General features: G+C 38.3%; 1 protein-coding gene across 5 annotated transcripts in view; it reads left to right on the top strand.

Annotated features, from left to right (window-relative positions):
* The window catches only part of tmcc2 (transmembrane and coiled-coil domain family 2), a 171,364-nt gene that overhangs the window by 90,944 nt on the left and 67,879 nt on the right, over positions 1-12,541 (top strand). Inside the window, exons 1-2 of one of the 5 annotated variants that reach the window (XM_043716400.2) lie at positions 1,408-1,516; positions 3,671-3,837. The exons of 3 other annotated variants lie outside the window; for them this stretch is intronic. In XM_043716400.2, the coding sequence (XP_043572335.1) occupies positions 3,772-3,837 (66 nt within the window). In that variant the 5' untranslated portion in view covers positions 1,408-1,516; positions 3,671-3,771. Of the gene's footprint in view, positions 1-1,407; positions 1,517-3,670; positions 3,838-12,541 lie in introns of those variants that run through there. One more of the 5 variants, XM_087973462.1, reaches the window with a different exon arrangement.

Raw genomic sequence — 12,541 nt, 5'->3', positions numbered from 1 at the left:
ATTTGTATCTGATCAGTTTAATTGAATAACTTAGCTTGTTGACTTTTACCATTTCATTTGTAAAACAAGGAACCAATGATCCTCTCAGTCATTCATGTGGCAATTTTTGAATTCATTAATCAGATGTGGTGTCATTGCATATTAATTGTCCATCCCTAATTGCCCTTGAACTGATTGGCGTGTTAGGCTATTTTGTAGGACAGTTAAAAGTTGAGCACGTTGCTTATGGTCTGGATTTAAATGTAGGCCAGACCAGGTAAGATCCACATATTTCCTTACCTCAAGTAAATCAGATTGTTTGTTTATTATGCAAATTGACAGTAATTACGTGGTTGTCATTAAGCAAGCTTTTTATTTCGAAGTTTTGTTGAATTTCTTCAGTGGTAATGCTAGAAGATAGGTTAGGACCCATAGCCTTTACAGTGTCCATGCCTCCAGCCCTTGGTTTGATATGAATTGATTTGACTGAAGGCTGGCATATTTGACTCAAGAGACCTCAGGAAATGGATTATTCACCCATTGGTTAGCTATTTCAACCTTGAACCCATATTTGTTCTCTTCCCCAATCTATTTTCCATTTACATTTGACTTTTCAATGCTCAACTTTCTCTTCCACTGTAAAGTTGTTCCATTGTGTTCTATTAACCTTTTGGTGTGTATTATTAGTGTTAATGGAGTTCATTTTTTGTGCTGGCTTGATTCTTTCTCGTCAAAATAAAATGCTTGCTGCATTTTCGGGCTACCGATACCCAACTGTATGTTCTCATATTTTCAGAACTGCATTATACTTTGTGACATTTTGCCACGCAATTTGATTTGAACACTGGAAACTGATGATTATTTCATTACCTCTGTCCCAAGGACTCAGCAGTAAAGTACTTCCTTTGGTTCAAATGCTAGTTCTCCCATGAAGCAATGTTTGTTGGTGTGACGTGTCCAATCCAGTAGTAACGGGACAGTGCTATTTTAGAAGATTGACTGACTGACTGCAGCAAATGTGCTGTGTGTTTTGTAAACAGAAGAGGGAGAGGCTTTTACATCCCTTTTATGGTCTTGCATGACATTGGGGATTCTTTCTAAAGCAATTTCTGCATCACTCTGGTTAACTGAACAAACCTGCTTCAGCTATAGTTAGAAGATGATCAGTTCTGCTTCCTGCCAGAAAGCTGTATCTAATTGGTTGTATTAAAGGAATTTTGATAATGAAAACTGCACTGTGGTTTTCCTATCCACTTTAATTTGGAGGCTGACTTCAGCTGATGGTTTGTGAGTGACTGTCACTTTTGGCCTGAATGGATCATGTTGCAAATTGTTTCATTGGTGAATCACCAGTAGGATTTCTGCCATAAGGTTTGAATAGCCTTGAGTTCAAAGCGTGAATAGTCTTCAGTTATGTGGCAGAATAGGTTTGCACCAGTGAAATTGTATGAGCAAAAGAAAGATTCAGATGAGACAAATGTCTCGTCATGCCTGAACTTTGAATCATTGAAGTTGGATTTTATACCAAAGTAGGAAAGTATCCTTTTGTGCTGTGTTGTATTTTGTGTGTTTTAATGTATGTTGATACGTATCCCTCAGCAGGGTTTGGAAACAGCGTGCAGTTAATGTTACACAGTGATAACATCCATTATCTTCGGAATTGTGTCGACATTTTTCAGACCTGAGAAAAGATTTTATTGTAAATTATTGCTTATACTGTCCTCAGTACAGTGATCATGATAAATGAATATCTTTTTGCAGACATCAGCTGTGTAAATCAAGGAAAATATATCAAGAAAGCTAACATGCCACTGTCTTTAAAGGCACTTTTAATTTTTTTTTCTCTTCTACAGCAGTGTTCTTTTAAACTTTATGACAGATTTAATACGAAGAATAGTTTCTCACACTGGATAGTTCAGCTGGATTTATGCCACATGTTATGGAAATTAATGTTGGAGTGAGTTTTCCACTGAGGGCATTAGACCTTTGTGACTTTGGCAGTCAGGGGCTGGCCTGATATCTGCCACCTGCATGGCAAAGTATCCAGTATCATCTTCATGATGTAGTCATATGATATATAAACAGATATTGCTGAAATTGTTTTTATTTTGTGACTTCATTCTATAAAATGGTTGTCATAAAGCTCTTGCCACACTTAGACATATTTGGAGGCAACTTGACTGGAAAACGGTAACATTACAGATATATTCCTGCTAGCCAGGGTTGACCACCTTGATAAGGCTGCTCAAGATATATTGAAGCAGACAATCATGGACAATTTATGCTGGTGTTAATATTTTTGGTTTGTATTTTTGAGTATTTATGATTGCTTAAAAAGATGATTGCACATGACTGGTGTAAAAAAAATTATTATATGTCACTCTTTTACATGGTGGACACAAATACCCACACACTCACTCTATTCAAGATTAACAATGGCTTGGTCAAAATTTGTAGTTTCATCCAGGTTCTCAAAGTTAGTTCAGCATTACCTCAGAGTTAAGGAGTCATACAGCACAGAATCTTTGTTCCAACTCATCTATGCCAACCAGACATCCCATTCTGACTAGTTCCATTTGCCAGCAGTTGGCCGATATCCTTCGAAACTCTTCGTATTAATATACCCGTCCATATACCTTTTAAATGTTGTAATTGTACTGACTTCCATCACTTCCTCTGGCAGCTCATTCCATAACACACCACCCTCTGCCCTCAGATCCTTTTTAAAATCTTTCTCTTCTTACCTTAAATTTATACTCTCTCGGTTTGGACTCCCCCTCCCTAGGAAAAAGACCATGACTATTTACCCTATCTATTCCCCTCATGATTTTGTAAACCTCTATCAGGTTACCCCTTAGTCTCTGCTCCAGGGGAAAAAGCCCCAACCTATCCAACCTCTTCCTATAGCTCAAATCATCCAGTCATGGCACATCACAGTAAATGTTTCTTGCGCCCTCTCAAGTTTAGCAATATCCTTCCTATAGGAGGGAGACCAGAATTGCACACAATATTCTAAAGTGGCCTCAACAATGTCCTGGACAGCTGCAATATGATGTCCCAACTCCTATACTCAATTTGCTGATCAATAGAGGCAAGCGTATCAAATGCTATCTTTACTATCTTATCTGCCTGTGTCTCAATTTTCAAAGAACTATGCACCTGCACCCCGAGATCTCTTTGTTCGGCAGCACTACCCAGGGCTCTACCATTAACCATAGAAGTTCTGCCCTAGTTTGTCTTACCAAAATGCAACATTTCACATTTATCTGTGTTAAACTCCATCTGCCACTCCTCACAATATGAAGGCAATTTCTATAGTTTTCCACAAAGAAAAAAAAGAAACCTGCTGTAACACATTACTCCATTTGTAGTATGATATTTGCATATCATACAAATCTATGATCATTTTTATGTAGTTTTTCATTGTAGTAATTCTACTATTGTGATCCTGGTAATAAGCTTTGATCGAAATGGTTAAAAAAATGTTTGCTTAAATGTGATTATGACGCATGTACCATCCCTTGGTAAATTTATTGTGAGAGATGCTGTAGTTTAAGGCTCAGTCTGTGCAATTCATCAAGCATTGCAAAATGGTTCTATTTAAACCAGCAGAAACCGGTTTATTTCAGCTCTTATGCTGCCGCATTTTGGAAAGACAATCTCTTTCATGTTCCTTAACCACTGTTGGCAGAAGGAATCTTTGGGCTGAGGGCTTTCCACTCTAATATTAATCATGAGGATCACCGAACAGATACTTACTTGATCAGTTTTATATCTTGTGACACGTGGGATATGCAGATTGATCATTCTTCTGCAGGTGGAAGGATTTTTCTGCTTAATTCATTGCTGGGAACATTTGTAAGTACTGCATGCCTTATTGGAATGATTAAGTTAAGACAAAAGATTTCTAATACTGAGTTAAGCAATGAATTTTGACTATAGTCTTACACCATTGGAAATTTCCGCAAGCCTGCTTGCTTGAAATAAGATTGACAATGAAATATGTGGTTCATTTCCAATGCATTCTGAATATTATTCTAGTCCACTGTCAGTAGCTTTGTGCATTTTTCAGTGGATTGTTTTGCTGTACGACGACAGTAACAAACTGTGGAGTGATTGTTTTAGTTGGTGTCAGGAATTAATCAGAATCTCTATTAATTGTGTTTACTGTTTCGCAGTATTTGAAACAATAGTTAAATGAGTCCTTTCTTTATTTAGGTGGATCCATTTATCAGACTTTTCTGCTGGTCTTGCTACAAAATCCATGCTACAATATTCAATACATCTTTGCTTAAAAATTAATAAAATATCCAAAGTGTTGTTAATTCAGTATTAATATTCAACATTTGGAAACTACTTTCTGTTGAATTCCACGCTTGTTATTATTGTTCAGATGTTTATTGTAAACTCGATGTTGTCTGACCTCAAATTGTGATTTTGCTTTCAAAAAACAATCAAATAATAGTTCACCCGATCTTAAAAGATATTATTAATACCATGAAAACAATTGTTGTTCATAGTCCATACCATCACAGATTTCAAAATAAACAGTTGTATGTGAGACTGAAGTCTTGATATTTTCAATCGGTCAATAATTAACCATCTTAAGCAATGAATATTGACTAAAATGATGCTTGCTTTTATTTGCAGTTCTAACCCTATCGCTATATAAGCCATTCTTCAATGTGTGTCTCTATGTGGTGTGTGTGGTGTGTATGTGGTGTGTGTGTAGTGTGTGTGTGGTGTGCGTGTGGGTGTGTCCTATCATAAAAGACAACAAGTGAAACACATGTTCGAGTTAAGTTGATGAACCTGCATTGTTGTGAATCATTCATTGTTCTCTGGAAGCCTCTGACTTGGTGGAAGAGACTTAGTTTAGTGGAACATTCATATTGTATAATGTAATGAAATTGAATTCAGTAAATTGTCTGACATCTTAAAATAGTAAATGAGTTAGCATTGCACGGACACCAAAGGTTGATGTGCAACTTTTAAATTTTGGGACATCCTAGAATAATGGCATAAATGTAGGGTAAATCTGGAACTCTGGCTTGACACTGAGGTAGAATAAAATTCCTGAGGAAGTTTTGATCTGTTTCATCAGGTCGGTCCTCAAACATGCAATAATTCTTCTAAGTTGTTTCATTCAGTGTTGTGAAGTAATAATTATTTGGTCAAAATGTCAGGGATGAGCAATATTCCTGGCCCTTTCAATGACATTCATATCTCAAGAGTGAATGAATAAAAAATACAAGACTGAATTTAAACTTAGATCCTTCCCTTACAATTCCATCCAAATCCAAAAAACTAATCCTTTGTCCAAGAACAGTATGTGACAAGTATTCACATTGCTAATCTTTATAGCATTTTCCAGAAACAGAAGGATTTCCTCATCAAGGAATGAAACATTTGCTGTGTCAGCTGTGCCACAGCCGATAACCTTCTGACTTTGATGTGAGTGTGTTCTGCGGTCAAATCCAACTCCAAGACTTGTGCACAAAAGTACAGGCTGACATTCCCAGTGCAACATTATCAGAATATGAGATTCTTACATAGTTGATGCAACTGCAATACGCCAACTTCTCTGAACAGCCAAAACTTATTAAGTAAGTACAAGTTTTAGAGGATCACTTAACACTCTTGCAAAGCATGTCAAGAGAAGCTTTCTGAACACGGGAACAATTCTTTTTGTACAGGATGTTACATTACCATCAGTAATGCCCTGAAGACAACCCCCCAGCCACTCCCCATACTCACATGCCACTCAATACACAAGGTAATGGTTTTATTATAACCAGAAACCATATGATGAGATTATTCCTTAATGGCAAGATTCGTAAATCTTTTTTCCGAATGGTAAATTGTTTTTTTTAACTGTGGGCTGTGGTTAGATTCTTAACTGCAACGTTCTTATTCTTTCTGAATTGTAGGCAATGGCAATGTAAATTGACTCTGAATAGCAGGAGATGGCAATCTAAATATTTTGACATTCTACCTGCAAGATAGAGAAACAAATCACCCATTCCCCGGGACATCCAATTTCTTTAAGATCAGCAGAACAAATGATCTCTTTAACATCTCATTCCGTCCTTTTATGATTCAATGAAAACCATCTAAATGGAGGATGAGAAAGGCGCTACCAGCTTATTCATAAGAATCTGACAGCCAGTATTTGAGCAAGTTATTGACATACAATATACAATGATTAAAGTCACAACAATTACTAGCCCATTTAGTAGATAGGATCACCCCCCCCCCAAAGTGGAAAAAGTGTTCACCTAGAAAGTTCTTAAATCCACAGTCCTTAGTGACCACTCCACCCCCTCCAAGTTGGGTGGAAATGAACCAGTTATCTAAAATCTCCTTCAGTAAACTCCAACCAGAAAACAAAATACAGTATGTCCTTGTGCATCACTCCACGGAGAAATCTGAATTCTTGGATAAGGGCAGTTAAAAACGTAACAAAACTGACGAGACTTCTATCCTTGCGGAGATGCTTCAGATGGATGATACCAGTACATCTGAGCATGAAGTGTGGCAGCAGCAGGGTAGGTGAACGCAGCATTCTTTGCTGCTTCTGCTCCCGTTCTGCTGTTAAATGTCACAAAGCCAACTGGCTTTTTTGATATCCCTTAAATGATCAAAAGAGAAGGTAAAGTTCACATGGTTTAATCTCCATAGGAAAGCCACTGACAAAAACATATGGACCTCCTCTTCTTCATTGTTAGCTGCTTCACTTTTCATGCTCATGATAGGGGAGCTGATTGAATCCATTCGATCGGGTTGTGGTAGGGTGGGCGGTGGTCCGAAAGTTGCTTTACCTGTGAATGGAGAAACTCGAGAGATGATGTTAGCACCTGAAAGTATCTTTGAATTTCCTCTCTCACTTCCTTCCTTGCCGAGGTGGGTATCAGTGTGAAGACAGTCACACATTTAGATGAACTAAATTGTGTCTGCCTATTTCAACATTCTCAGTCGGCTTGAAGTCTGTTACTCTCATGTCATTATCAAGTTTTATACAATCCATAAACTTCTAAATTGTACTGCCTAAACAATTCAGTCACTTATAAACAACAATTAGTGGTCTTAAAATCAAACCCTTGGGGGACCCCATTCAAGTTATTCAAAAATTATTTTTCTTTGACAAAATAATTCTGACTAATGTGAAAGCTGTCAGGAAAAGTATTTCATAGTTCCTGACTTTTAACTAAGTTTTTCTTTAACTTCGGTTACTGTTGACTTTATGCTTAGTTGTCATCACGTTTAATTTCAAGTCTTCGACTTTCCTGATCACTTAAAGGCGTTACCAGCAGTATTCACATGTAGATTTTTCCTTGAAGTTTATTTTGTGTTTTGCTGCTGTATCTACTAGTCAATCTTTAAACAGTCCTGCCAGCTGAGAACTATTCAAATGGAACTGATAGCCTATTGCTGAACTTAATGCAGTGTGTCCTGTCCGAAATTACAGTAAGGTTAGCACTGCTGCCTCACAGCGCCAGAGATCCGGGTTCAATTCCCGCCTCAGGCGACTGACTGTGTGGAGTTTGCACGTTCTCCCCGTGTCTGTGTGGGTTTCCTCCGGGTGCTCCGGTTTCCTCCCACAGTCCAAAGATTTGCAGGTCAGGTGAATTGGCCATGTTAAATTGCCCGTAGTGTTAAGTAAGGGGTAAATGTAGGGGTATGGGTGGGTTGCGCTTCGGCGGGGCGGTGTGGACTTTTTGGGCCGAAGGGCCTGTTTCCACACTGTAAGTAATCTAATTTAATCTAATCTAATCTAAACACTATACTAATTAAGTTCTTGTATCATCTCACACAGCGATCTCTAATTGTAAAATTTTGAAAATAATTGATAGAAATAATATGTTTTACATAGATTATGAAATCAATACGCAAATATTTCAATTTTTTTGTTACCGAGTACTAATAGCTAATAGTATTGTGTAAATTTATAGAAAATGGAAATGAGTAGTCACTGAACAAAACAAAGCAACATATGAATATTTTCTAAATAGCTGCAATTTAAATTGATGTCTATGAACTGAAATTGAAAATGACAATAAAAACAGAACAAAATTAAATATTCTAGGTATTATTAGCATTGGTAACAAAGCATCAGGTATATATACGTGGCCAATTGAAGTGATCCAGAGGCCTTTTGGCGCAGTGTGCGAACACACATCTTCCATATTTGTTTTTCTTCATCAGGGGTGTACCCCTGTAAATGCTGCACATTAACAATGTCTGGTATGCCTGTAGTCTTTGAAGCAGGTGATCGATCGAGTGCCTGCTGGTTCACAGAGGGCAGCACATTTGATTATGGTCAATTGCTTGGGGAGGAGGATGGCTTTGAGGAAATTTTGGACGTATAGTGAGTTCTGAAAAGGTGTCCCTGAGGAGGTCAGAAATCTGCATTATGACCATAGCTCGCCATCAATGTCATTATTTTGGAACAATATCTGCAGACCAGGCATGTCATGAGGTACCTCCATTTTATTTTCAGTTGACAGTTCAGCTTGGCATTTGAACCCTGATTTCTTATTGTCTTTCCTTTCTCAAGTTAGCCTGTTTTCCTTTACTCATGTTTTAATCTTCACACTGACACTTCAGTAGCTCCCAAGACTAGGGTTTCCCTCATTATCACACACTCTAATCCCTCTTTGACATGTGTTATTCTTGTCAGCTGGAAAGCTTAGATATGTTCATTATTTCCTCAGCAGTCTTTCTCCATGCGGGTATTAAAGTTTTCCATTTAGTCTCCGTATTATGTTTCCAAATTGCTTCCTTTGTTTTTAAGCATTTATCTATGAGCCAAGTTCCTCCTATCGGTCAAATTTCATTTCCCAGACGCCTGAATCATTCCTCATTTTGGGGGTCATCCCGGCATAACCAATGCAAACGGATTCTGACATCTGAATGATCCAATGTCTGTCCCATTTTTCAAGTCTCGACTTCCTAAGTTATCTCTATATACTAGTTCAGTGTCCTCATTCTCCCCACTCACTTCAGGGTCCTGACTTTCGCGTGTGGGATTTCTCCTCCCCCTTAACAATCGGTCTAAGGCAAGGTGATTGAGACAGACCCAGTAATTATCTTTAATCTTATGCACTATGTCCCAGGGCCTCAAACCTCACTCTTAGAGGATTCTAACCACCAAATTCAATGGGGACTCTGACCTCCCTCTCCGGTAACTTATGGTTCTGAGGACTCAAACCTCCAAATTTGAGGGGGACTCTAACCTCATTGATGTGCAAGTGCGTAAATTATCTCAGAGATTCCATCACCACAGAGTCCTTGGGGAACGAGTGGTTGACTGAGTGGTAAGTTAAGGAGAGAGATCAAGATAAATCTTACCTTGTAGGCCCATCCATCTCTCACAATCGGCGCTCAGACGATCATTTATTCAGTCTGCTTAGAAGCTCAATATATGTTCGAATTCCACCGTTGCCTTCAAATGTTAGTTTTTTTCCTTGAGGTTCTTACACACTTTATGCAACTGCAATGCGCCAACTTCTGTGAACAGCCAAAATTTATTAAGCTTTGGAGGATCACTTAAAACGCTTTGCAGTGCTTGCGAAGCATGTCAAGAGAAGCTTCCTGAACAAGGGAACAGTCCTCCTTTTTGTATAGAATGTTAGATCGCCATTAGTAATGCTCTCAAGACAACCCCAGCCACTCTCCCATAATCACATGCCACTCAAGTCACAATGTAGTGATTTGATTTCCTCCAGAAACAATGTGGTTATCTTGTTTCTTAATGGCAAGATCTGGTGTAAATCATTTTTTTAAACTGCGGGATGTGGTTAGATTCTTCACTGCAATGTTCTTACTCTTTCTGAATTGTGGGAGATGGCTATGTAAATAGATTCTGAATAGCAGGGAATGGTAATGTAAATAGATTCTGAATAAAGGGGATGGCAATATAAATTATTTTGCATTCTACTTGCAAGACAGAGAAACATACCACCCTACCCATGGGATATCCAATTTCTTGAAGGTCAGAAGAACAAATTAACTCTTTAACATCTTAAGACATGCTGTATGTTGAAAGAAATGTTCAACCAACACACCATCTGCCTCTCAGGTGAATGTGGAAGATTCCATGACACTTTATCAGAAACAGTAGGGCAGTTATCCTTTGTGTCCTGGCAAACAGTTATCCTTCATTCCGCATCATTAGCATATCCTTGATTTTGGGAGCTTTCGATGTCCTTACAATTTGCCTGCATTACAGCAGCTGCTACCATTTGAAAGTGCTTAATTATCTATGAAACAAATCCAAAGATGTTATGTAATATAAGACCTTTTTTATATGAAGTGCCTTTCTGTGCAAGGGCATCCCAAAGTGTTATGCGCTTTTGGAAATTCTTTTGAAATATAATTTTTGTAGGAAGCCTACTGGTGTTTGTCTCTGTGGAGTGGAGGGTTGTGGAGGATAGAGGGTGAAATTTGTTTTGTTTTGACTGTGTACATTCAACATTTTACAAATGCATATAAATACTTTATTTGCACGAGAATATTATTGTCTAAAATACTTGATCACATGGAAATAAGTTAGAAAAATTAAACAGAGCTAATACATTACCTCAGTAATACCTCTGAACCACAAGAGTAAAAGCAATGTCTGTGGAATCTTGTGGAACATTGGTAGAGGCTGCACTGCTGAGCCAGAAGGTCTGCTTTCAAGACCTATCTGCTCCAGAGTGTGTCATAATATGACAAAACAAAGTCACTCTTTGTTGCATTAGTTTTAAGTGTCAGTTTTTCATCTCAGATATAATTGTATCTTTCCATATAAGATTGTCAATTACAGTATTGATACATTCCTGATCTATTTTTTTCCTCCAATGCTAATTATTATTGTGTAGCAAGGCAAGCAAGAGATGACTATCTCAAACTTAGGTTTATTCTGTTGAGTTTAGCAGTATTTTGTAAGAACAATGGATGGCAAATTAGACACTGGCTTCTCAACTGGGAGAATTTTGATTCTGCTCACAACCTGTCTTGCACACAAGCTAGATCTGAAAGATCTCTGCTCAGATACAGTTATGGAGTATTGCATTAAGGCAGTGTGCTTCTGCATCAATGTAAAGCATGCCATAGGGCACAAGAGTGTGAATAGGGAATGAGTAAATAGATATCAAATAAGAAATCTGACTTCACATTTGCAGAAGATAGGACAGTGGCTTTACGTGGTCGAGTCAAATGATGAAGCCCAAAGTTCATACTTGCAATTGAGTTTTTTTATAAAATAAGATGTAAGATGTTTTACATATTCAAGGCCACTTGCCCCTCTTATACTGAGAATTCCTCCTTCTGTATGCTGATTTTAAAAAAAATTCAAGCTTTTATATTGGTAGCAACATAGTAATAAATAGTGACCGGAGAGAGAGAGAGAGAAAAAACCTGCACAGTTACCGCCTTTGCTGTTTGAATTAGTGTATCGCTGGACATCGGAGTGCATCTGGGAAAATTAACAAACAGTGAAATTCACAACTGATCATGGAGGAACTGTTGGGTGAAGTTCACAGCACAGAATCAGATAAGTTAATTGTTGTTTTAAGTTTGTCTAAGAGAAAGGCTGCAGTAGTGAGTATAGTGGATTCTTTCTTGATTATGTTTTTAGAGATAAGTCTCTTGATTAAACTTAAATTAATAGCTATGGCTTATATTTTAACTTGGGGCAGTGTTTGTAGAGGAATAAGATGGGGTTATTTTCTGGGTCTGTAGATTGTGATATGTACTTGTTGTCAGATGTGGGAGTTTAAAGAGAGTTTAAGGGTTACTGTGGATTATATCTGCATAAATGCTGTTGGATGCAAATCTTATCCGATCGAGTGGATCAGTTGGAGAGACAAATAGAAGCGATGAGGAATTTGCAACAGCTACAGTATGTGATGGATGGCAGTTATAGAAAGGGGGGAAAGTTTCAGATACAGTCACATAGATGGGTTAACTCCAGGAAGGGGAAGAGAGGTAGGCAGCTAGAGCAGGAGTCTTTTGTGGATATACCCATTTCAAACAGGTATGCTATTTTGGAAAATGTACGGGGTGATGGATTCTCAAGGGAACATAGCACAAACAGCCAAGTTTTGGTATTGAGACTGGCTCTAATGCAACGAGGGGTATGTCGACATCCAAGAGATCAATTGTGTTAGGGGATTCTGTAGTCCGAGGTACAGACAGACGTTTCTGTGGCCAGCAGAGACAAAACAGAATTGTGTGTTGCTTCCCTGGTGCCAGGATCAAGGATGTCTCCGAGGGGGTGCAGAATGTTCTCACTGGGGAGAGGGGACAGCAGGAGGTCATTGTCCACATTGGAACCAAAGACTTTGGAAGGGAAAAGGTTGAGATTCTGAAGGGAGATTACAGAGAGTTAGGTAGAATTTTAAAAAGGAGGTCCTCAAAGGTAGTAATATCTGGATTACTCCCAGTGCTACAAGCTAGTGAGGGCAGGAATAGGAGGATAGAGCAGATGAATGCATGGCTGAGGAGCTGGTGTCTGGGAGAAGGATTCACATTTTTGGATCATTGGAATCTCTTTTGGGGTAGAAGTGACCTGTAC

The sequence above is a fragment of the Chiloscyllium plagiosum genome, unplaced genomic scaffold (genome assembly GCF_037043375.1).
Source record: "Chiloscyllium plagiosum isolate Xiang-an unplaced genomic scaffold, Cpla_swu_hap1 HiC_scaffold_26, whole genome shotgun sequence".
Classification (NCBI taxonomy): Eukaryota; Metazoa; Chordata; class Chondrichthyes; order Orectolobiformes; family Hemiscylliidae; genus Chiloscyllium; species Chiloscyllium plagiosum.
This window is presented reverse-complemented; position numbering and strand designations above follow the sequence as displayed.